The sequence below is a fragment of the Macaca mulatta genome, chromosome 2 (genome assembly GCF_049350105.2).
Source record: "Macaca mulatta isolate MMU2019108-1 chromosome 2, T2T-MMU8v2.0, whole genome shotgun sequence".
Lineage (NCBI taxonomy): Eukaryota > Metazoa > Chordata > Mammalia > Primates > Cercopithecidae > Macaca > Macaca mulatta.
Genome location: NC_133407.1, coordinates 117,237,758 through 117,262,115, shown reverse-complemented (window position 1 = coordinate 117,262,115; position 24,358 = coordinate 117,237,758). Strand labels below are relative to the sequence as shown.

Sequence of the window (24,358 nt, the reverse complement as noted above, 5' to 3'; positions counted from 1 at the left end):
ATTTACTGAGGTGATCATATGATTTCCCCTTTCATTCTATTAATATGGTAAATTATTTGACTTTCCAATGGTGAATCAATTGGTATTTCTGGCATAAATCCCACTTGGCCATGAGATATTATTCCTTTCATCCTGCTGTATTCTATTTGCTAATATTTGAGAATTTTTGTGTACAAATTAATGAAGGATACCGTTCTTTTTTTTTTTTTTTTTTTTTTTGAGACGGAGTCTCGCTCTGTCCCCCAGGCTGGAGTGCAGTGGCCGGATCTCAGCTCACTGCAAGCTCTGCCTCTCAGGTTTACGCCATTCTCCTGCCTCAGCCTCCCAAGTAACTGGGACTACAGGCGCCCGCTAAGCTTACCGGGCTAAGATTTTGTATTTTTTAGTAGAGACGGGGTTTCACCGGGTTAGCCAGGATGGTCTCGATCTCCTGACCTTGTGATCCGCCCATCTCGGCCTCCCAAAGTGCTGGGATTACAGGCTTGAGCCACCGCGCCCGGCCAGGATATTGTTCTTATTATGTCTTCGTAAAGTTTTGGTATTGAGATTTTGGCCTCGTGAGTTGGGAAATGCTCCCTCCAACTTTACTACCTGAAATAATTTCTAGGGATGGTATAATTTCTTTCTAAATTAGCTGACTTAATTCACTTTTGACCTCATCTAGGTCTCTAATTTTCTTTGAGAGAAGGTTTGCAATTCTGAATTCCATTTAAAAAGGCAAATATAAGACTCTCCCAATTTATTTCTTGGTAGGTTGCATATTTCAAGGAATTTGCCTGTTTCTCCTAAGTTACCAAATTTGTCATAAAACAGTTTATTCTCTTATTAATGTCTGTAATATCTGTGGTATCTCCCCTTTCATTTCTAAAACTGGTAATTTGCTCTTTTTCCTTTTTTGATTAGTTTTGTCAGAGATTTATCAATTTTTAGTAAGCTTTCCAAATAACTTTATAATTTGTGTTTTCTATTTTATTTACTTCTGTTATTCTTTTTTCTACTTACCTTGGACTTATTTGGTCTTCTTTTTCTAGATTAGTAGATAGAAATGTAGATCACTGAATTTAAACCTTTCTTCCTTACTGATAGAGCTATAAATGTCCCTCTAAGCACTGCATTAGATGGATCATACAATTTCCCAGTTGGATTTTATCAGTTTCAAAATATTTTCTAATTTTTATTATTTTTTGAGTTATAGGTTATTTAATTTCCAAACATTTGGGAAGGTTTACAGACAGCTTGTTACTAACTTCTGTTTTAAATCTACTGCCATTAGAACAAAGATACTTTGTAAAATTTCAATTGTTCGAGATTTAATGAGACTTTAATGGCCAAGATATGGTCTATGTTGGTGAATGTTCCACGTGCTCTGAAAAGAATGTGTACTCCACAATTACTGAATATAGTATTTTGTAAATATCAATTAGGTCAAGTTGGCTGACAGTTATTAACCAATCTAAATATAATCTAGATATTATCTATACTTGCTGTTTTTAACCTAGCAATTATTGAGAGGGAATGATAAAATTTTTCATCTGTGTTTCTGGATTTATCAATTTCTCCACTTAATTTTAACAACTTTCGCTTCATGTACTTTCAAGCTGTATTTAGGTGCCAACACATTTAGGATCATTGTGTCTTCTTAATGAATTGACCTTTTCATGAGTATAAAATGTCTACCTCTGAAATGTCCCTATTTCTGGAAATGTTCCTTATGCTAAAGTTCAACTTGTGTGGATTAGTACAGTTCATCCATTTTTTTATTTTTAATCCATGTCTTTATAGCATCTTACATTTTTACTTGGTCTGACAATTTCTATCTTTTAACTAAAATGTTGTGCACATTTTCATCCAATGCAATTATTGATATAACTGGGTTTGTCTACCATCTCGTTGTTGGTACCATATGTTCTTTGCTCCTTTTTCTTCCTTTTCTGACTTATTTTGGATAATTTAGTACTATTTAATATTCCATTTTATCTCTTCTTTTTAGTAACCTTTTTAAGTCATTACTCTGGAGATTATCATATGCACCCCTTAAATTCTCACAGTCTACCATGAATTCATATTATTTCAAAATGTAATAACTTGTATCACAGTGAAGCTCCATTTAACTTCCTTCTATCTTCTGTGTATGGTTATCCTATAATTTACTTTGACTTGTTCCAGTTCCCATAACACCTTGTTATTACTTTAAATTATCTTTTAGAAAATTTAGAAATGAGAAGAAATCTTTTATCTGTTTGCCATTTTGATGCCTTTTTCTTTCTTCTTCTTCTTTTTTTTTTTTTTTTTTTAAATGGAGTTTCGCTCTTGTTGCTGAGGCTGGAGTGCAGTGGTGCGACCTCAGCTCACCACAGCCTCCACCTCCCAGGTTCAAGCAATTCTCCTGCCTCAGCCTCCAGAGTAGCTAGGACCACAGGCATGTGCCACCACTCCCGGCTAATTTTTTTGTATTTTTAGTAGAGACAGGGTTTCTCCATGTTGGTCAGGCTGGTCTTGAACTCCTGACCTCAGGTGACCTGCCTGCCTCAGACTCCCAAAGTGCTGGGATTACAGGTGTGAGCCACCGTGCCCAGCCATGCTCCTCATTTTTAAAGTGGATATTTAACGTTTCTATCTGGTATTATTTTCTTCTAGCCTGAAGAACCTCCTTTAACATTTCTTAGAGTGCAAATTTGTTGGTGACCAATTCTTCGATTTTGTTTACCTGAAAGTTTTTCTATTTCCTTCTTTTGTGAAGGGTATTTTTGTTTCATACAGAATCATTTTTCCTTTCACCTCTTTGAAGATGTCACCCATTGCCCTATGACTTGCACTACATCTGCAAACAAGTAGATGCATATTCTTATTATTTTCTCCTGGTACGTAATGTGCCTTTTCCCATTTGCTTTCTTTTAAAATTCTCTGTATCTTTTACTTTCAGATATCTAAATTTGATGTGCTTAGCAGTGGTTCTCTTTGTGTTTCTACTGCTTGAGGTTTGTTGGGCCTCTTGGATCTATTAACTTAGCTTTCAATACTTGCAACATAATCAGCTTTATTTATCTTAAAATTTTTACTCAATCTCTTTCTTCTTCTTCTGTGACTCCAATTTCATATACATCAGATTGCTTATTGTTGTTTTAGAGATCACTAAGCCCTCACTGACTTTTTCTATAATGTCCAATCTACTTTTTTCAGATATTCTATTGTTTCTATTTATCTACTGAGATTTACCTATTCCTTTATTATGTCCATCTTTTCCTTCAGTTCTTTTTTTTTTTTTTTTTTTTTTTTTTTTGAGACGGAGTCTAGCTCTGTCGCCCAGGCTGGAGTGCAGTGGCCGGATCTTGGCTCACTGCAAGCTCCGCCTCCCAGGTTTATGCCATTCTCCTGCCTCAGCCTCCCGAGTAGCTGGGACTACAGGTGCCCGCCACCTCGCCCAGCTAGTTTTTTTGTATTTTTTGGTAGAGACAGGGTTTCATTCACCATGTTATCCAGGATGGTCTCGATCTCCTGACCTCGTGATCCGCCCGCCTCGGCCTCCCAAAGTGCTGGGATTACAGGCTTGAGCCACCGCGCCCGGCCTCTTTTCCTTCAGTTCTTTAAACGGGCTCATAGTAGACTTCAAAGTCTTCGATTATTAATTGCAACATCTGTCATCTTTTGTTTCTACTGAATTTTCCCTCCTTGATCATGAATACTTTCCCGCTTCTTTTCATGTCTTATAGTTTTTGGTCATGAGGAAAAACATCTTGGGAACATCTGGGCTTTGGTCTCTTCCTTTAACGAATGTTGATTTTTGTTTTTTTTGGCAGATGTTTAATTTATTGGCCATTTCGCCTGATCCTTTTGAAACTCGTTTCTACGCTTTTTAAGTCAGGTCTAGAGTATCTTACTCAAGGGCTAAAGTAGCTCCAACCCTAAAGCCTGGCTTTTCTGAAGTCTCGGTACCCAGTGTATTCAATTAGGTCCTTCCACTACAGCTGAGCAGAACCATGTACCTCCCAGCATGGAGTGATTTCCAACCACTTACAGCATTCTACTAGCTGTTCTCTACCTGACCTCAGTAAGTATCACCTGGCACAGAAGCAGCTTAGTGTATGGTCAGATTTCAGAGAACCTCTACTCTGATTACTGGAGCCCCTTCTCTGCATACTTCTCACCCATACTCTGCCCTGAAAATCCCAGCCATCTTAGCAGCCCTGAACTCTCTTCTTTGACCCCTCAGCAAGTGGACCATCGTTCTCTGCTGGGCTCTGCCTCTCTGCCATAATTCTAAAACTGTCTCCAGGCAGAAAGCCAGGACAATTGCAGTTTATCTCATGTGTTTCCCTTCTCGTAGGGATTGCAATCCTGTACATCCTATTTCCATTTTCTGAAAAGAGTTGCTTCCTATTTTTTGCCCAGTCTTTTATAGTTGTTTATGGTGAAAGGTCCAGTTTGGTAGCACTAGTATGTTGTGGCTGGAAGCAGATTATATGAGCCTTAAACTGGTCTCTCTACATCCATTTGTGTATCTATCCAATCTATTCATATTACTGCAGCCACAGTCAACATTTTATTAAGAATTTCAAACATCCATAAAAGTAGAAACAATTATACAATGAACACCCATATGCCTACCACCTAGATTCCATAATTAATACCTGCTATCTTTTCTTCTTCTTCTTTTTTAAGACAGGGTCTCACTCTGCTCCCCAGGCTGGAATGCAGAAGCATGATCACAGCTCACTGCAGCCTCAAACTCCTAGGCTCAAGCGATCCTCCTGCCTCAGCCTCCTGAGTAGCTGGGACTATAGGCACACCTAACTAAAAAGACTTTTTTTTTTTTCCCCCCCCCCAGAGACAAAGTCTCGCTATGTGGCTCAGGCTGGTTTCAAACTCCTGGCCTCAAGCAACCCTTCCACCTCACCCTCCTGAATCGCTTGGATTACAGGTGCAACCCACAGCACCCAGTTGCTACATTTTCTTTATCACCTATCTCTGCATCCCCCTAATAGATGCATAATCTATTAATTCATAATCTATTAATAGATGCATAATCTATTAATAGATGGATAATCTATTAATTCATCTTATCTTTTTGAAGGATTTTAAGGTAAGTTGAAGATATGAGAACAAAGCATAATTTTTAGAAAATGTAAATCTGAATCATACCACTCCCTGCTTAAAATTCATCCATGCATTCTCTTACCCTTCAGCTAATGACCAAAACCTGTGACACAGTCTAAACGTCCTATGTGACATAGACTGCCAGCCAGTCTCTCTCCTTTCATCTGCCTCCACCTCCAGCTCCCCCAGTTCCGGTCACCCTAGCTTCGTTCAGTTCCTCCAGCATCCTCTGCTTCTTCCTACTGTATCTCCTTTCTGTGGGTTTTCCCTTGACTGGAATACCCTTGCCCCAGCCTCTTCTCCCACTTTGCCTGGATACGGTGACTACTCATTCTTCACTTCCAGGATGCTCCTACCCACTAAACTGACAGCAGTTGTGCCTGTTAAACCCTCTCACAGCACATGAACCTTTCTTTCAAAGCATTTACACAGGTTTGTAATTGTCATTTTGGCCTCCATCATTAGATATAAGCTTCATGAAGAAAGAAACCATTTCATTCTACCGCTGTAACTGCAGTGCCTACACAGTGCCTATATCCCACCACTGTAACCCCAGTGCCTACATCCCACCACCATAACCCCGGTGCCTACTTCCCACCACTGTAACCCCGGTGCCTACATCCCACCACCATAACCCCAGTGCCTACATCCCACCACTGTAACCCCGGTGCCTACGCGGTGCCTACATCCCACCACCATAACCCCAGTGCCTACATCCCACCACTGTAACCCCGGTGCCTACGCGGTGCCTACATCCCACCACCATAACCCCGGTGCCTACACTCCACCACTGTAACCCCAGTGCCTACACGGTGCCTACATCCCACCACCATAACCCCGGTACCTACACTCCACCACTGTAATCCTGGTGCCTACCCAGTGCCTATATTCCACCACTGTAACCCCAGTGCCTAGCAGGGCACTTGGCGTACATCTACCACTGTGTAGGAACTGAAAAAAAAATTCATTAAATGAATAAGTCATTCTTAGGAAGTTAAGAGAGAGGGAGAAAAAAGGATCCAGCAGGATTTTCTTATTCTTATTCGTCTGTTATATCAAATTCAACTGCCTCCAGGCCAAGCACAGTTGCCCTATTTCCAGAGAGCTATGGAACAAACTCATCCAGAAAGCCCTCCGAAGACAAAAATCCATAGTTCTCCAATGCTCTTCTAGCAGCCGATCTAAATTCTCATAAGACTGGGGATTTTTATGCTCATTTGCTTCTCAAAAATACAGCTCTGAATACCAAAGCTGTTTTGTTTTTTCCAGAGAAAATCTCTTTAATAAATGGTATCAATAAGGGCTTAAAACCAACACCTCATTCCATGCCTCTCATCTCACACACCAGGGCAGTAACAGTGACTCTCCTTTGCTCTGTAGCACTGTGGATGCTGTCTCATATGGGCGGAGGATAATTAGGGCTTGGGTGCATACATCTGTTGAAGTATTAAAACGAAATCCAGAAAAGGAACTGTTGAACTTTAACAGGGAAGAGTTCCCTACACTATAGATCCACTGGTCTTTGTATACCAAGCTGCCCTGCAATACCAATATTTGATCTCTGTAAAATCAATTTTACCATCCTGTAAAAGAATATTACACAAAAGAGAAAAGCATAACGTTGACAGTAGCGTCTTAGAGACAATCATCAATTTGTTTCTCACAAACCAAATTATTAAACTCCTAAATATCCTTTTCATTGTAAAAGTAATGGCAATTGTTAATGCCTCCAATTGAATAGGGAACACAGAAAAATTACGGCTTTAATTTCAACTATTAAGGTAGCAACAGCTTTATAAAGAACTGGGTCTGTGCATGAAAGCACTGTAATGAATTCTCTTCCCCTAGGATTTTAGATCAACAGATTCAACAGCCTCCCCTGCAACACTAATACCCTCAACAACCTCCCTCTTCTAACCTGCACATCAACAACCCAGAGCACAGGTGGAGGGGGAACTGCGGACAGAGCAGTCAACTCAGCACAGAGCTCTCCATCCACAAAACGAGCGTCCAGGAGGGCACATGTGGCCAGAGGTGCCTCCTGGGTCCTCAGAGGTCTTTCTGTACATTATAAAAAAAAGAACTTGGTCAGGAACAGATGATAGCCACAGCTGACAAGTGAGAGCTCTACTGAATCTGTTGCTAGTGCCTGGCTGCTGTCCACTGCTGTTGCCAGGGAAACAGACGTCAGCTTGATGGAAACAAGGATCAGCGAAAACTTTCACTTACCTCGTTTCCACTGATCCCGACAGCCATTTCTATGGAAACAGTAGCTGCGAGCCAGCGGCAGAGAGGTTACCACTCACTTGTTAATGTCAGGTGTGGCTACCAGCCTGTGCACTTCAGGTACCATGGTACCAACAGCACCAGGATCCAGCTGTCAGCTACCCCCAACAGCTGTTAACTCTGCAACAAGAAAGTTCAGTGTTCAAAAGTATATATAAATATTTAGCTAGGTTCTTTATTAGAAAAAGGAAATTTAGCACTCTCATTTAAAGCCAAATCGGAGCTTAGTTTCTTGTTCTACCAAAGCCAAGCCACGTGAGGGTACTGAAGGACCCTGAATCTTTCCGGCACCCTAATCTCAGCATTCAACCCCATCCACAATATTACTTCATGGTTCAGAAAAAGGGGCATCCAACTGTAAACAAATCTTTCACATATTAGCCTCTTCAAACCAAAGACAAACCCAGCTAAATGTGGGGAAGTACTTTGCTACAAGTAATCATTAAGCGTGTCTTTAGCTTAATCGTCACTACAACACACAGGAAGTTATTTTTTAATCATATGAACTATCTACAAAGAGTCCTCCACTGTCGCTTTTAGACTGGACTTCTGTGTGCCCTAGTAGCCACTGGCCAAAAATTCTCTGTTGGCCAAGATATGGAATTAACTCACTATTACAGTGTGGTTTTATTCTGAATACGGTAACAAATCATACCGACATGCTGGCTACCCCAGGACCCCACTAACAACCTTTTCAATTTTGTAAGCAATTACCCTACTCTTTAACAATGCAGACACATCAGAGGTATATATATGTTGGAGGAAATTCAATTGTCCATTTTCTATCAGTAGATGCTGGTAAAGTGTTGAATGAGAGAAAAATCTTCTTTTTCTTTTTTTTTTTTTTTTTTTTTTTTTGTGAGACAGAATTTTGCTCTTGTTGCCCAGGCTGGAGTGCAATGGTGCAGTCTCGGCTCACCACAACCTCTGCCTCCCGGGTTCAAGTGATTCTCCTGCCTCAGCCTCCCAAGTAGCTGGGATTACAAGCATGTGCCACCATGCCTGGCAAATTTTTGTATTTTTAGTAGAGACAGGGTTTCACCACCTTAGTCAGGCTGGTCTCAAACTGCTGACCTCAGGTGATCCACCTGCCTCAGCCTCCCAAAGTGCTGGGATTACAGGCATGAGTCACTGTGCCCGGCCAAATGAGAGAAAAATCTAATCTCAGTCACGAAAAATGTATAAGAATGCCTATTCTCAGAGGATACGTCTCCACTTAGAAAATATTCACAAGTAATACAACTACTATCTATTGGTGTGTTTTGCCTCTTGAGCCGCCATTCAAGTAGAAGAAATCAGAGATTGTCTGGCTATTACTAGTATGAATTTAAATGGACCAAACCTGATTCCATTATGTAAAATTCTAGTACAGTCAGTCCACAGCGCACTGGCACCGGCACCATCTTCCCTCTTCACACTCTCCATCCCATGAATCTTTGCTTTAGGAAACCAAAGCTTCCTAAATGTAGCCATGCCTGAGTCTTTGTCTAGGCCCCTGGTATCCGATTAGCCAGAATGGAATGTAGGACGTGAGATTCAAAAAGATAAACTAGTTTGAAAATCGCCTTCAGTTTTCCATAATGCTTCGCTTCATCCATGTTCCCTTAAACTTCTAAAGATAAATAGGCATACAGTAATACAAAATTGGATTGATTTAAAATGATACCTGTGATCTCGTAGGATCTGGAACTTACTGGAACACCAAGGATACAAATTAATTTGTATTTGTATGATTTTGAATTTACAGACCTGGGCTGGGTTTACATTCAATTTTATATCATAAGAGTGGGTTTAATAACAACATTTATTGACTAACAATATACAAGATCTACTTAACAAAGTATTTCAAATATTTTTCATAAGATGTTGCCAAAACCAAAGGTTTGAATTCCTAAGCAGATTATAAATGATTTTAATCTATTCTTTGAAGCAAGCCCAGGAGGGGGTTTATGCAGTAATATCCTTTAGTCAGCAGTGCCTTATGTCATTATATATATAATAAAACATTTTTAAAATATAACTTGGGCTTTTCACTAACACAGACCTATCTTGGCCAGCTATTATTAATTAGTTTGAAAAGACTGAATTGATTCGCTTCTTGTCTTGCATCAAATCCAGGAAGAGATGCACCCTTCCTGAACTACCATAATTTCAATGGGCCAAGCCTTCTACATTCTTCAGCCCACTGGGTCCTCACTGAACTTCACAAAGCTGGTACTGTGATGAGCTCCATTTCACAGATGAGGAAAGTAAGGCGCAAAGAGGTAAGTAACTTGCCCCAAATCTCACAACTGGAAAAGGTAGAACAAACATTCAAGACTTGGTTGTCTGATTCTGAAGCTGGTGTGCTTAACCACTACGTAATAGAAATGCCATTCCCCTCAATTTGTGCACAAAAACCTTGTCAAATATAACTTTAATAACAATGATTTAGGCCTGCATAATACTTTGCAGCTGACACAGTGCTTCCACATCCTCCAGAGCCACCCCTTCTTGGGTGACACTGAGTACAACACTGATGTGTGTGTAAAGTGTGGCCACCTGCTGGGATATCCAGAAAATGCTACACTCCAGAATTTCCAAAGAGTACCCTGCACTGTTCCCACCTAACCCAGTGAGGCGAGTGGGGGACATCCATGGATTTAAGATAAGAATATGTTAAATGAGAAAACCCCTTTATGTATTTTTAGAAGGACTTCTACAGTCATTAGCTGATTGAAAACCACCCCGTGTGGGAGACGGCAAGCCAGGATATCTCTGACATCCTGAAGGACAAAGAGACTAAGGCTCAGGGTAACTCAGTGAAGTCCCAGAGTGAACGTGGGACCCTGGCAGGACAGAATCTAAGTCTTCCAGCCCCCTTCCTGGGGGCTGGAGCCACATCTTGGGAGCCTAGGGCATCCCCCATCTTGCAAGCTCAGACACCCCCACCATAGGTGGATGGCTGGTGGCAGGTGGGTCCTAAAATGGAGAAGGAGGCAGAGTCAACCAGCTTACCGCCCATGACCCTGGGAACCTAGCATGATTCTAAAGATGAAAACCTCAAAAGGGGGTTCAATGAACAATTTGAAAAGTGAAAAATTGCCAGGCTTCTAGAAGGCCACGTGTAATATGTCTGAATTGCAGACTTAAAGAAGACATTCTTTCCGATTCTTGGTCATAATGGGAGCATATCCTCAATGACAACTTAAGGTTAAATTGCAACATTAGTCATAGACATTCTCAGCCCCTCCCACAGAATACTGTGACGAGAGATGGAAGTATTCATCTATGTTCATGCATGGCTGCATAGGGTTTACAGTTCATAAACTTCATACTTACCTTGAGGGAAAAAAGACTATGTTACAAAACCAAAGATTTTCCCAAATCATCAACACTTTGCAAATAAACACCAAATCCAATGTGCAAATTAACATCTGTTCAAGAATACAATAGGATGGCATGGCCACACACATGAAGGAGCCAAGGAGCAGAAACAGATACAGGTATTTCCACATGGCTGACAGACTTGAAGACACACAGCACCATCTAACATTTCCTCATGAGAAGGCAATCACATGGTCTCGACCAGCCTTTTTAAAATGAGGGCGTTTTAATTCAGTGCTTAGGGGATTACATTTGTGTTGGTCTGACAGTCCCCCGAGGTCTATGCAACATAAATTGTCTTCCTCTCAACATTTATATCCTTCTGGTTTGGCAGTACCTCTCTAGTGCTCCCTTAAAAAATTATGAAGACTCTTGAGGCTAACATTTAAAAAATAATAATAATTTCCTTTAACAACAACAAAAATATCAATGGGAAAGTAAGAGGGGAGTAGCAGGCAGAGAGGGAAGGCGGTTGCTGGGGGGGCGGAGGTGGAGGCATGCCAGCCCCTCGTCAGTCTCCAGGGGAGATGCCTCCTCATCTCTCCAGGGCAGCTCACAGAGCCTCTGGGTCTGCACCTCTATTGAACATGTGCCCTCCTGCACTGCTTCAAAATAGGCTACCCCATGAGATAATGAATGCCTACGCACAAGGCCGCTGTCTGTGTCTGAGATATCTTGGCACCCCTGGCCTCTGGACCAGAGCCGGGCACTCTACAGGATCTCAGGAAATACTGGCCAAATCAGGCACAGCTGCGAGGCTGTGCTTTGCAGACATGGTTCTGTCTTTACCCAAACCAGCCCTAGCAGAGGCCTTCTGGGGGAGTAGACAGGAGGTCGTGGGCAGCCCCTGGGGGTCTGAGCACAACACACACTGACAGTTAGAATTGCTGGGAAGTCTCGGGTTTTTCTTTTATAATTTCATGTGTCATTTCCAGTCTCCTTCATAAGGGATCTAAGTTTTGTTTTGATGAAAAAATATTTTTTTAAAAAAATTATTTTCCCCCAAAATATATTTGAGTAAACCGGTTGTTCCATGAAGGAGTGTACCTTTTTTATCCTCCAGCTTTGGGTACCTCCCACGGAGGTGCAGGTTTAACCCCCATTTGTGATAGTGGGAAGCCCCGCCTCCCATCTTTTTCTCTTTTCTTTTTTTAAGCACCTCACGATCTGGCTCCTGCCTCTGCTTCATCATGCCTGCTGGGGCAATGGTTCCTGCCTGGGGAAGCTAAAAGATAAGGCATGTCACCGGCACTGTTCAAATTAGTGGTTTCCATGGCCTCCGTCAGTTTAGCTGGGTTTAGGAGACATGAGGCGCCAAGGAATTCACACAAGGATTGCTGCTGACCTTGTACAGGAAGCTCCTGTGGCAAAATCAAACACGATGTTATTTCTCCAGGAATAGACACCACCCTCACATGTCCAACCCTAGCCTAAGGCCGCTGAGGTTTACTAGGAGAAAGACACTTCTCATGTTGAGGTGAAAGGGCCTGAGGCTTGAGGAGCCACTCATCTACAGGAGGTGGCTCAGGCAGGGGAGGGTTATGTGGCCCCCGCCACCACCTCTCTCTCTGGGGGGCAGTGGCCCCTGGGGCCATCTCTACATAGGGACTTCCTGTGACAGTGTGCATCCCTGGTGTGGAACTGACTACATTCAATCCAGGGCACGGAAGATGCAGAAAGGAAGCCAAGATGGATAGAATGCACTCGGCTTTCTGCTCTGGAAAAGGCAGTGTTTCCAAAAATGCGATTAAAGCCTTTTCACTAACTCAGCATACATGAAGACATCATTTCCCCGAGATACAGCCTCGGAAAGAGCAAGATAAAGTGAGTGAGGAAGAGATAAACTCGCCTGGAATCAAATCCATCAACACTGCTTCCTGAGGGTGCCTGGGCACAGCGCAGTGACAGAGGCTCCTCTGGGAGACATGGGCCCCTCTTGGGCCTCCTGGTATCCTGCCTGCCCCCCACATCCTGGCAATGGCTATATAAAGGAGCTGACTGTGAGAGAGCCAGACAGCCCCCGGCTCCCTTCTCTGTAGCACCCCACCTTCTGGGGGTGTCTGAGAGGCGGTATGGATGCAGGGCTGACCACAAGGGTTCTGGGATGGCATCTCCAGCTACAGGCAAGGCACAGCCTGCAACATAAGGAGTCCCCTTTCCGGGCCAGTCTCTGCTACAGCCTCTTTGTGAAGAGTCAATCCATAGAGAGGAAGTGATAAACACGTAAACTTCAAAAACGGTGACTGAATGATGCGGTCTCTGTAAGGCCATGGGAAACGTGTGCACAAAAGTCGATCATTACTCTGCATTGAGAGAAGGATTCTATAGGTTATGGTTAAAACTGAATCACAGGGACAGTTCTCACAGTGACAGCACTAGAAAACCAAGCTAATAATCCCAATCTGAGGAAGACTTTGAAACTGTACAGTATTTATGTGCTTGAGGCTTATTTCTCCTTCACAGTAAAATCTAAAACTCCCCTGGAAGTATTTATAATGCACTGTGGTGACCTAAAGGGGCCAGGTTATGTACTAATAGACACAAAATTACAAGGGACGAAAGCCTCTTTCCTGGGGAGACCAAGGCTGGAATTCCTTTAACTCACTTGTAATCGACCTCTACACATTCACATACTAACACGACTGGCTTCGGGGGAACGTTTTCATTAAATTAACAGTGTTTGGCAAGCATCGGAAACACAGAATCTCACAGACAGAAACAGGGAGAAAGAATCACAGTTCAATCCAAAAGCAACACACTGAGGGGCCATCAGAGTCCAAACACATGCAGAGAAGCTGTCAGGGAGCAGCTGGGAGACACGCAGAGTTGCCTCACACGTGGCAGCAGGAGAAGGTGAAACACGGATCCAACTGCTTACCCACTAAGGACACCAAGAACCAGGTTAAGGACGAAAAATGAGCCAAGGATGATGAGACTAACAAAATACACCCATGGCCATTCCCATCCTATCGCATCATTTACCTGTAAAATGTAAGGAGATCAGTTATCAGTTACCCATTTGCTAAAGAGCAGAGCCCCAGTTGCAGCTGCCAGACCTCTCAGTGCTTTGCTGAAGGTTAGTGCTCCTAGGACAGGGACTGGGCCTAGGCCCTTCCTTTTTTTTTTTCTTTTTTTTTTTTCCTGCAAATAAGGACAAGCTCAGCTGCTGAAATCTACAAATGGGGCCTACCAAAAGCCCACCCGATCCAGCTCATTTTGCAACCATTTTATAACAATTAATCTGCATTCTATTTGGATCCAGACAAATAAAGCAATTATAAATGTATCTCATTTTAGAACAGACAAAAAAGGGCAAGCAATGGAAATTGTTTAAATCTCAAGCAACAATGCTGATTAATTTCTGGTCAATAATCGTTCTATAGTTCTCCTTCATGAAGCCTGGTGAGGTTCCAGGAAACAGCTTGATTTGGGAAGCCTCAGCAGAAAAGAAAGCATCTCAGAGGACACATAAAATGTCTGGCAACCCCTCTTGGCGGCCCTCATCCAGCAAAGCCTGTGTGGTCTTGGCAACTGTCCTCAGGACTCTGCTTTCAAGATGAAAGAGGTGTAGCTTACCCGCTCAATACACCAAGTACAAGATTTAGTACGAAAAATGACCCAAAGATGACGAGACTGACAAAATACACCCAGGGCAATTCAAATCCCATAGCATCATTCATCTGCAAGAAATAAGATGGTCTCATAGGAGTGGGTTAGTAAGAGAATTCAGTAAGGAGAGAGGGTCACATTAGAGATAGCATTCTATACATTTAATTAAACTTTACTTAGATTTAAATCAGAAACAACAGTAACCAAATCAGAGACAACAGCAGCCAACACACATTCATCACATATTCCCAATACACACACACACATACAGACAGACAGACACACACACACACACACACACACACATACACACAGAGTTATCAAGGCTTTCAAGCCGAATAATAGCAGATTTTGGCCCCAGGAAGGAAAATCAGCTGGGATTTGGCTTTTTCTTACAGGAAACTGTCTTGATACGTGATTTTCAGGAAAGGTCTTGGTAGAGGACAAAACTAGTGCTTAGCTAGAACCTATTTTCTATACTGCCCAAGATTTTAGACTTTGTGTTTAAAATTTGTGATGGTGGAAAAGTCTTAATTATAGAGACAAACTTGCACCATTTGACTCTATAAACTCTTTTTAAAAACTCCTAAAATAACCTTCTACTGGAAGCCAACCTACCCAAGGAAACCAAACCCACTTTACATCTGGATTATCTGCAACCTGTGAGTGCAAACAAAATGAATGCAGCAAAACGAATGCAAAAAAGAATTTTTTCAAGGTCAACTAGCTGACATATAGTCAGGAGCTCTTTGCAGAATGGGCTTTTTCTTTTTTTTGAGACGGAGTCTCACTCTGTCGCCCAGGCTGGAGTGCAGTGGCCGGATCTCAGCTCACTTCAAGCTCCGCCTCCCGGGTTCATGCCATTCTCCTGCCTCAGCCTTCCGAGTAGCTGGGACTACAGGCGCCCGCCACCTCGCCCGGCTAGTTTTTTGTATTTTTTAGTAGAGACGGGGTTTCACCGTGTTAGCCAGGATGGTCTTGATCTCCTGACCTCGTGATCCGCCCGTCTCGGCCTCCCAAAGTGCTGGGATTACAGGCTTGAGCCACCGTGCCTGGCCCGAATGGGCTTTTTCTTAGCTGAACCCACAGAAAGGAGAAGCAGCCCTTATTCTCCACACGTAGCTTTGATCTAGATGACCCCCTTGGGAGACTGGCTCCAGCTGTGAGCTGACTGGGTTTCGAGGTGAAAGGGTGTGGCCTGAGGAACCCATTCCCCTACTCCTGGACAAGCTCATGCTGCACACTCAGACACAGTCTTCCTGGCAGATCCCGCCAAGAGAAGCCAGAACAAACAGGTGCTTTAAGGATCACAGCTGGATGGAACTTTCCACCAGCACAGGTCAGTGTTAAATTCAGCAAACACCTTTCCCAGGAAGGAGGTGTTAAGGACCAGTCAGGGGACAGAATGGATGACCCAAGGTATGACCCTGCCATAACACCCAGAATTTCCAGCCAATAGGAATTGCGAACAGTCTGGATAGAGCCATCTCTCTTGCCTTGCAGGTGCAAGCCCTCAGGGTGTTAAGCCTGTGCTTTTTTGCACATGATCTGGCTCCAGGTTTTAGCTTTATAGAATGAGGCTCGTGCACTTCACAATGTTTGCCTCATGCAGAAGCCAAATAGGGAAAGTGAACATTAAAAAAAATTACCTAACATCTGTTGCTGAAGTCTAGGGAGAGGGCATTAAATCCCTTATGAAACACCTGTTTGGCCACATGAAAACTGATGTGCTTAACAGAACTCATATCAGTCTGCACATCTTACATTGGCAATTAGAGTAATGAACGAGCCTGGGCCGTGGCTGCAATTGTTGATCTAATTAAGTTGGATAAACTAATTTCAACAGGAAGGCAGAGGGTAATTCATCCAGAGCAACTATACCACTAAACTTACTGAAAACCCCATAGATGAAGAAGACACTGGCTGCCTGGTGTGGTGGCCTGTGCCTGGCCTGGGTCAGCACCTGAGACAGAGCCCCATCTGGGCTTGTTTCCCTCTGGGTTGGAACAGAGGTGCATGCAGCAGGGGAGAAGGTGCCCATCAAGGTGACAGGAGGGCGGACAGGTCCAGGGCTCCCATCAGGAAACCTCACTCTTCCGTGACCCCAGCAACCGTCATCTGCTTAGCCATCTGCTTCACCAACCCTCCTTCAGGCATCAGTCTGCTGTTCCAGAGAATGGCTCTAGTAACGGCTGTCTTCTCCACTTAGGAGGGACAATTTTCCTTTAAAAAATTTAAAACCCTTTAATTTCTTGGGAGTAGGTGTTCATCAGATTCACATTTGCTCAAATCAGAAGTATCGCTTGGAATGACAGTTGAGGCCTGGAGGGAAAGGCTGGAGTTGAACACAGTCCACTGGAGATTCCAAATCTCGAAGTCAGAAGGTGGGGCAAAAGAGACAAGCTTCATCTCTGAGAGCCAGTCTTGCTCCCAGTGAACCCTTCTCAATCCAAGTCCCTTTTCAGAGCCAAGCATTTCTTAGATCTTAACATATACAAAAGAAAAATCAGAACATGCACGCTGTTCCCAAAAATACCCACATAAAGACTGCTTGGGATTTTGCCTATATGGTCTTTATCAACAATGAAGAAACTGGCTTCCACTGAAGGACTTCAATTTAGATAAATTTTTTAAAATCTTGTATCAAAGTCATCAAGGGGTGTCATCTGGTGCCCAGGAGTTTTCTTTTTAGCTTCAGTTTTCCTTCTTTTAGAAGGCTGAAATGGGCCAGGTGCAGTGGCTCATGCCTGTAATCCCAACACTTTGGGAGGCCAAGGCAGGCGGATCACCTGAGGTTGGGAGTTCAAGACCAGTCTGGCCAACATGGTGAAACCCGTCTCTATTAAAAATACAAAAATTAGCTGGACGTGGTAGCAAGTACCTGTAATCCCAGCTACTTGGGAGCTGGAACCCCAGAGGCAGGGGTTGTAGTGAGCTGAGATCATGCCATTGCACTCCAGCCTGGGCGACAGAGCAAAACTCCATCTCAAAAAAATTAAACAAAATAAAAATAAAAGGCTGAAATGCATATTCATGTCTCAAGTTATAGACCAATGCAAGGCTGTTTTTCTAGCTGCTGAAAACACTTCTGGAAAGTTGGTATACTGGTTTTAACTCCCCAGAGCATGCAATAAGAAAAAGGCAAGCCCTCGGCTGGTTATTGAGAAACTTCCTAGGTGCCCTGGATGAAGGAGATTGTCAGCTTGACCATGAGTACTTCTTGTGAAGGTCTGATAGCCAGCACCTCTGTAGGAGTGTGCACTGAGAAAAGAGCTCAGTGCTAAAGCAAGACACCAGAAATTATCTGGATAGCTGTCTCCTGAAACCAATACTTTTTATTTCCCACATTTAAAAACAACTTCTTTCAATTGAAGGGAAAAAAATTTCCTCCAAGTTGAAGAGAAAAATCAAATCATGTAAGTTTAATTCTGCATCTTGAGAAGCCCAGAGAGGTTCCATGACCTACTCCAGGTCACACAACCAGCCTAAACAAGCACTCTTCCCCTGCCCTACACCCTGCTGCCTCTGTGAGCAACAAACACTTACATGTGGGTCAAACAACAGCTCAGTTATATTTATGGAACTCACTTTATCAAAGAACTCTACCATAGGTTTCTTTCCGCCAGAACTTAATGATCCCACTTCCCACACATCCAAATAGTCCTGTTCTAAGTGTGCCTTTCTACATATTGGACCCACCCGTAATTCCCTTCTCAAGACCCTGCCAGACATTTTCCAGACGCTAGGGAGAAGCAAGGCATAAATGAGCTTGAGAAAGCTGACTGAATATAAACTTGACTCGATGCAAAACAATGCCCTGCAAAGACTTTGTCCACCATATGTAAACACCTAAAGGATTCAGAAATGTGCTTGTAGTCAATATTTAAAATCTAATCTCTTTTTATCTCCCAAGATGTTCCCTTTATGCCCTAGTTGTGGATAAAAATAGATATTCAAACATGGCACATCTACACTAATGAGGCAATATGCCTGGTACACTTGAAGGATGATGCCCATCACTTGTGTTTATTGAGTGCCTGCTCGGTGCCAGGCACCGTGCTGGGCAGGGATGTCCTGCTACGTATCACAGTGGTGTGGCTTCCAGCTGACTGTGGCCCATGAAATATTAGGAAGGCTTGGTTCCTTGGCCCCTGCCTGTCTCTATGATGAGCTAATAAATACAATCAACAGGTAATTAAAAACAATCCTGATGTGTTTCAGAGAGTAAGATCTTAGAGAACAGTCGGGAAGACATTACTTAGCTGCCCCCTAGTGTTCTGGAAGCATTCATAAACTGCTGACAGGTGGAAGAATGCCAAGGAAAGAGTGCTGGGTTCTAGTCTAGGCCAGTGGGTTCCCATAGCATGACCCGCAGGCCAAATCCAGCTTGCTGTCTGCTTTTATATGGCCTCAAGCTAAAAGTGATTTTTACAGTTTGAAATGGTTGGTGGAGGAAAAAATCAAAAACAAAATATTTCATGACACAGAGAAGTCACACAAAATTCAATTTCAGGGTCCATAAATGAAGTCTGATTAGAATAAAGCCACATCCATTTGCTGATGTATTGCCCATGGCTGCTTCCTAGCTATAGTGGCAGGGCTGAATAGTTGCCAAGGTGACCATGGAGCCTGCAAGACCAAATACATTTTCTATGTGGCCCCTTATAAAAAGATTTGCAGACCTCTGTTCTAGATCAAGGACCACAACCATTTGCTGTAGAACCCAGGGAATGTTCCATGGTCTCTACTCCACTGTCTCCATCTTCAAGATCCCAGATCTTCTATAAAGGGATATAGACTGGGATAAAGTTTATAAACGACTTGAGATCCTCCACCAGAATAAAAATGCTGTGTAATTCATGGAGAATGCAATTATACTGTCAAATTATTAACCATGTGATTGTCATATTAATAATAAAAATAATAATTATATCATCCTAGATGATATTTAAACCTTCTCAGGAAAGCAAGTGGAAACTTTTGTTTCCAGGAGCCTGAAGTTCCCTCTCCTTTAATCATCTACTCCCAGGTTTTACACTTGCTTGGCAACAGGAAAATTGTGAGAATCGATGTGCGGGAATATAACATAAAGTATAAAATTGTTCATTAGTCAAGGTATGTTGGATCCACAGTTGACAATTCACCATGTCAATGGAGAGAAAAACAAAGCTGAGACGAGTCACAGATTTTGATTTTTTAAAAATCAAAATGTTGTATTCTGTACTGTCTGGGGAGGGGAAATAGCAGAGTTTGGGCTATTGTGATGATGCTTTTTCTATTTATGAGAAACTTCAAGGGAAGACTGGAATTGAGATCTCAACTAATCTGACCAGAAGTTGCAATTTAGGAAATAATAGCAAAAATGAATGCTTCACCTAACCTGAGGGCCCTCTTGCATACGGGAGCCATGCCCCTGGCTCAGCCAATACCATCCCCCTCCTCCTTCCTCTTCATGAAAAGACATTGTTTTATGAATATAAATAACAGATGTGCATACCCCCCTCCCCCACATACACACACACACAGACACACACACACACACACACACTCTCTCTCTCTCTCTCTCTCTCACTCCTATGACAATCAGAAAAAGAAAGGGAAGTAGGAAAAACAAGATATAACGTGTTGGTGATGCTTAAACCTCATCAAACTAGACTCACTTCGGGGACTAAAGGTAAAAATATACCTTCTTTGCCTAATATTAAATATATGGGGACATCTACAATCCTGTGAGCTGGCGAAGGGAAGCAAAAACCTATTTATAACCATTATCTGTTACAGTCTCTGAAGCTATGGAGGAACAGCAAATCCTAAAAAGTATCTAAAATTTAGAAACTATCAGAAGCTACTTCTCAATTTACAGGCCTTCTGTCTAAAAGCTGCTGACTTCAGAAGTACTTTATTACTAATTTCCTTTTAACAACTCATGATTGGAATCCTGGTTACTCCCCTTTGGACTTGGATTTAGGCTCAAAATCTACATGTTAGCTGTCTTTACCAGCAACTCTTATACCATGGAAAACAATTTCTAAACTTCTGTGAGCTTTATTTACATTCTAACAAACAAACTCAGCCCTGGGAAATGGCTGTTAAAATACTATAGCACTTATTTTTATGTAGCAAATCTTTCTGGCTCTATCGGGAACAAGAGGAATCAGACCCCCGCCTTGAAAGAGCGTCCAGCTGTTTTCATGGCAGGCTGGATGGGTCCACCAGCCCTGGAAGTCTACATGCCATTCCTACCCTTTCTGCCAGAGCTCTGTAGCTTCAAATAGAAAAGAAGATAGCTAAGGGTTTGTGCTGGCCCAATTTATGGTAATACTAAAGACAAGAACAGGAAATATTATCACGGGAGACACTCACATTGGGTTTAAGGTTATACTGAGTTACGGAAAGCACTAAAGGGATCCGATTTACATTCCCTTTCTTCCCTTTAGGATCTAGTAGAACAACCTGCCTTGATGTATAAACGATTAACTTTAGCCTGTGGCAGTCCAGGAGCCTCGTTACCTGGAAAGTGACCCTTTGGCTCTCTTAAGAGTTGAATCAGGATAGCCCTGGCTTCCTGGAGTTCCTCCAAAGGGGACCACTGGGCACCCTTGGCACCAGGTCTTCAGGCAGCACTGGGGAGTGGAAGACTAAAGCCAGAAGCCAACATCGTGCAGCAGCTTCCTGCAACTGAAACTAAGGCCCTCGAGGAGCAGGATGATGAAGGCTGCTGGTAAAGACAGCGTCTGCTTCCCTTCCCAGATAACTGACTTCAGGGTTTCTCTTCCAGCCACCTCTCCAGTGGCTCTAGCTCATAAAACTCACTTATCCAAGGAAAGAACCCTCCACAAACTCTCTCCCCAGGGTACTTACCCAGTAGAGCACATCTGTCCAGCCCTCCATGGTGATGCACTGAAACACAGTGAGCATAGCAAAGGCAAAGTTATCAAAGTTGGTGATGCCTCCGTTTGGGCCGACCCAGCCACTCCTACATTCCGTGCCATTGGCGGTACACTGGCGTCCGTTCCCTGAGAACGCACATGGAGCTGGGTCCTCTTCAGCTACGATATCTGCAAACACAGCAAACAGGCTGCACCACTCAGGACAGAAACATCAGGAAATCCAAGCCAGGGAAGGTGAGCATCCTCGCCAGAGCCTAGGACACCCTACCGCCCCCTCTGCGAAGCCTCAGGATTCTGCTCGTCCTTCAAGGTTCCCTTCAGATGGTCCCTCCTTAGTGGAATCTGCCATTTCCTCTTGTCAGAATCCATGGCTCTTTTCCTCTGCACCTGCGCTTACAGCACCCTCCTTAGGCTTAGACAGCACAATGCTGTTGGTTTGCCTCATGTTTTTACTTTGGAGGTCTCTCATCTTGTTTGCCAGGACACATTACACAAGAAATCGGGGTGGAAAGGGAGACTGAATTCTCATCTATTCTGAAAACAGCTCATACTGAGAACTGGCTCAGTAAACGTGCTGGTATATTGGGCATTTTTTTTTTCTATTTTGTTTTAGATTTTCCCCAAACTATGAAAGTTGCTTTGGGGAAAACCAAAAATTTTTAAAATTAAGTTAGCTATAATTCCCATTACTCACCTGAGTCAGCAAAAAAACATGTTTTGTGCATTTTTCCAATAAAAAGTTCCAATCCTATAATAGCATAGATTATGATTACAAATAATACCAAAAGAGCTATGTGAAGGAGGGGAACCATGGCTTTTATAATGGAGTTCAGGACAACTTGTAAACCTAGGAAAGACAAAAAAAAAAAAAAATAAGTTTGTGAGCCAGGAAGGTACTCCAATGACTCATATATATAATTCCTACTCATGCCTCCTTTATTTAGAACACATAGTAATACAATTCAAAGAGATATTTCAAAGCTTTTCATTAATATTAAGCCTGGATATGAGACAAACTGAAAAGGAACCTTCAAGATCATCTAGTCCAACTCCCTCACTAGACAGAGGGAAAAACTAAGGCCTAGGGAGGGGACTGCCCACTGTCGAAGTTCATCATTCATTTATGCATTTCTTCATCCATCTGACAAAATCTCTTAAACATCTACCATGTGGAAATCATAACGTTTGGTGCTTTGGAGCAATATGAAGATGGTTTATGTAAAATGTCTTCCTCAAAAAATTATATTCTAGGAGACACAGAATTAAACACAAATAACTCTACCCTGGGGTAGCACACAGATGCTATATGAATATCCAACAGTTAAAATTAATAGGTGTTGGGAGCTGAGAAGGCCAAAGGGATTGTGACCAACTCAGCATTCCACTGGAGGCTATAGGATCAAACAGCAAACTGTTTATCATGAATGCCACCATGAATGCAGGATGCAGGCAAACTCACAACTGCACCTACAACCAGGTTTGCTGAGGGCAATCACTCCCTGGTGCTCTGCTCATTGAGGTTATCTATTGGGATATCTAGAGCCTATTGTCAGAAGAATGCAGTCTTGTAAGCCTGCTGTAAATCAAGCAGCTTACCGACAACCACTCCCCGCTCTCGCTATCTCCTTTACCCAATAAAATGCGAAAGGCTCTAAAGCTCAGGGCTCTTGTTAACTAGAAGCAAGGAGCCCCGTGACCCTTTCTTCCAAATATATGCTTTTGTCTTTGTCTTTATCTTTATTCCCACGTTCATCATCCTTTGTTCAGATCCCCAAGGTCCATGCAGGTAACAAATAGGGATGAACAAAGTGAAGAAAGGGCCCTGAGGCAGCTTCCCTCTGGGCACAGCCCAAAGGCCAGGTGGGGTGGATTTCCACAGGTGGGCATGGGAGAGAGGCGACTTCAGGGAAGAAGAACAGAGTACCAAAAGCACAGAGGAGAGTAGCACAGCATGGGCTTGATTGGTGGTTATATAGTGGAAAAGAAAATCAGGAAAGAGAAGTAGATTGCAGCCAGGGTTGTGGGTTTTGAATCCGGGTTATGGAGCCAGACTAGACCACTGGCAAAAGGCAGCGGCTTTAGAAAGACCAACAGGACAGCGGCAGGCCAGACACACAGAGAGGCAGTTCAAGAGTGCTGGAGTAGCAAGGGTGAAGATCAGGATGAGACCAGAACTCAGCAACTGAGTCAGAATGAGAGGAAGGAACCCATGGAGCACACCAGTTATTTGAGCCAGGGTCTTGAGGCAAAATCCCAGTGCCCCCAACAAAACTACGCATTTCAAAGGGAGATTCTCCAGGAATAAGGGAGGTGGGAGGGGCAGGGGGAGGGTTGAGAGTGATTTGAGCCTTGTTAAGTTTGATGTTGGTATTACATAACATTAAGGTAGACGTGTCCTGAAGCTGAAATGTGGTCTTGAGAGACAGGCACTTGAGAAATGACGATTTCTGGCCTTGTGAGGTGGCTCACGCCTGCAATCCCAGCAATTTGGGAGGCCAAGGTGGGTGGATCACTTGAGGTCAGGAGTTCGAGACAAGCCTGGCCAACGTGATGAAACCCCATCTCTACCAAAAATACAAAAATTAGTTGGGTGTGGTGGTGTGCGCCTGTAATCCCAGCTACTCGGGAGGTTGAGGTCGGAGAATCACTTGAACCTGGGAGGCGGAGGTTGCAACTCCAGTCTGGGGGACACAGCAAGACTTCGTCTCCAAAAAAAAAAAAAAAAAAAGGAAAAAAAAAAAGGGAGAGAGAGAGGAAAAAAACCGATTATTTCCTACATTTAAAACTTTTGCTGCCATGGAGGTCTTAGCAAGGCAGGGTCTTGCTGAGTCTGAAATCCTCAGACTCAGAGACATTACTTTCAATGGCAAAAACCACAATTACTTTCACACCAACCTAATACAAGCTACCCATGGAGTTATACTCAGTGCCACAGTGTGGGTAAGGCTACCCATCAAGCGAGAGAAAAAGAGGTCATGAAAAGAAGGATGGGGGCAGCACTCAGGATTAGGATTGGGTCTGCAGGACCAAGAGAATGAGGGAGAATGGGCAGCAACCCAGAACCTGCCCTGGAGACCAGGCCTCCTGACCCTGCATTGGTGTCCCCCATCTTC

At 43.1% G+C, this 24,358-nt stretch overlaps 1 protein-coding gene across 5 annotated transcripts in view; it reads right to left on the bottom strand.

Annotated features, from left to right (window-relative positions):
• The window catches only part of CACNA1D (calcium voltage-gated channel subunit alpha1 D), a 327,158-nt gene that overhangs the window by 130,588 nt on the left and 172,212 nt on the right, over positions 1 to 24,358 (bottom strand). For 3 of the 5 annotated variants that reach the window (XM_028844237.2, XM_028844248.2, XM_028844250.2), the window contains 3 exons: positions 21,940 to 22,092; positions 21,217 to 21,413; positions 14,323 to 14,426 (listed from right to left, as the gene is read on the bottom strand). In XM_028844237.2, coding sequence (XP_028700070.1) covers positions 14,323 to 14,426; positions 21,217 to 21,413; positions 21,940 to 22,092 — 454 coding nt within the window. Of the gene's footprint in view, positions 1 to 13,624; positions 13,729 to 14,322; positions 14,427 to 21,216; positions 21,414 to 21,939; positions 22,093 to 24,358 lie in introns of all 5 variants that reach the window. The other 2 variants (XM_028844244.2, XM_028844249.2) reach the window with 1 other exon arrangement.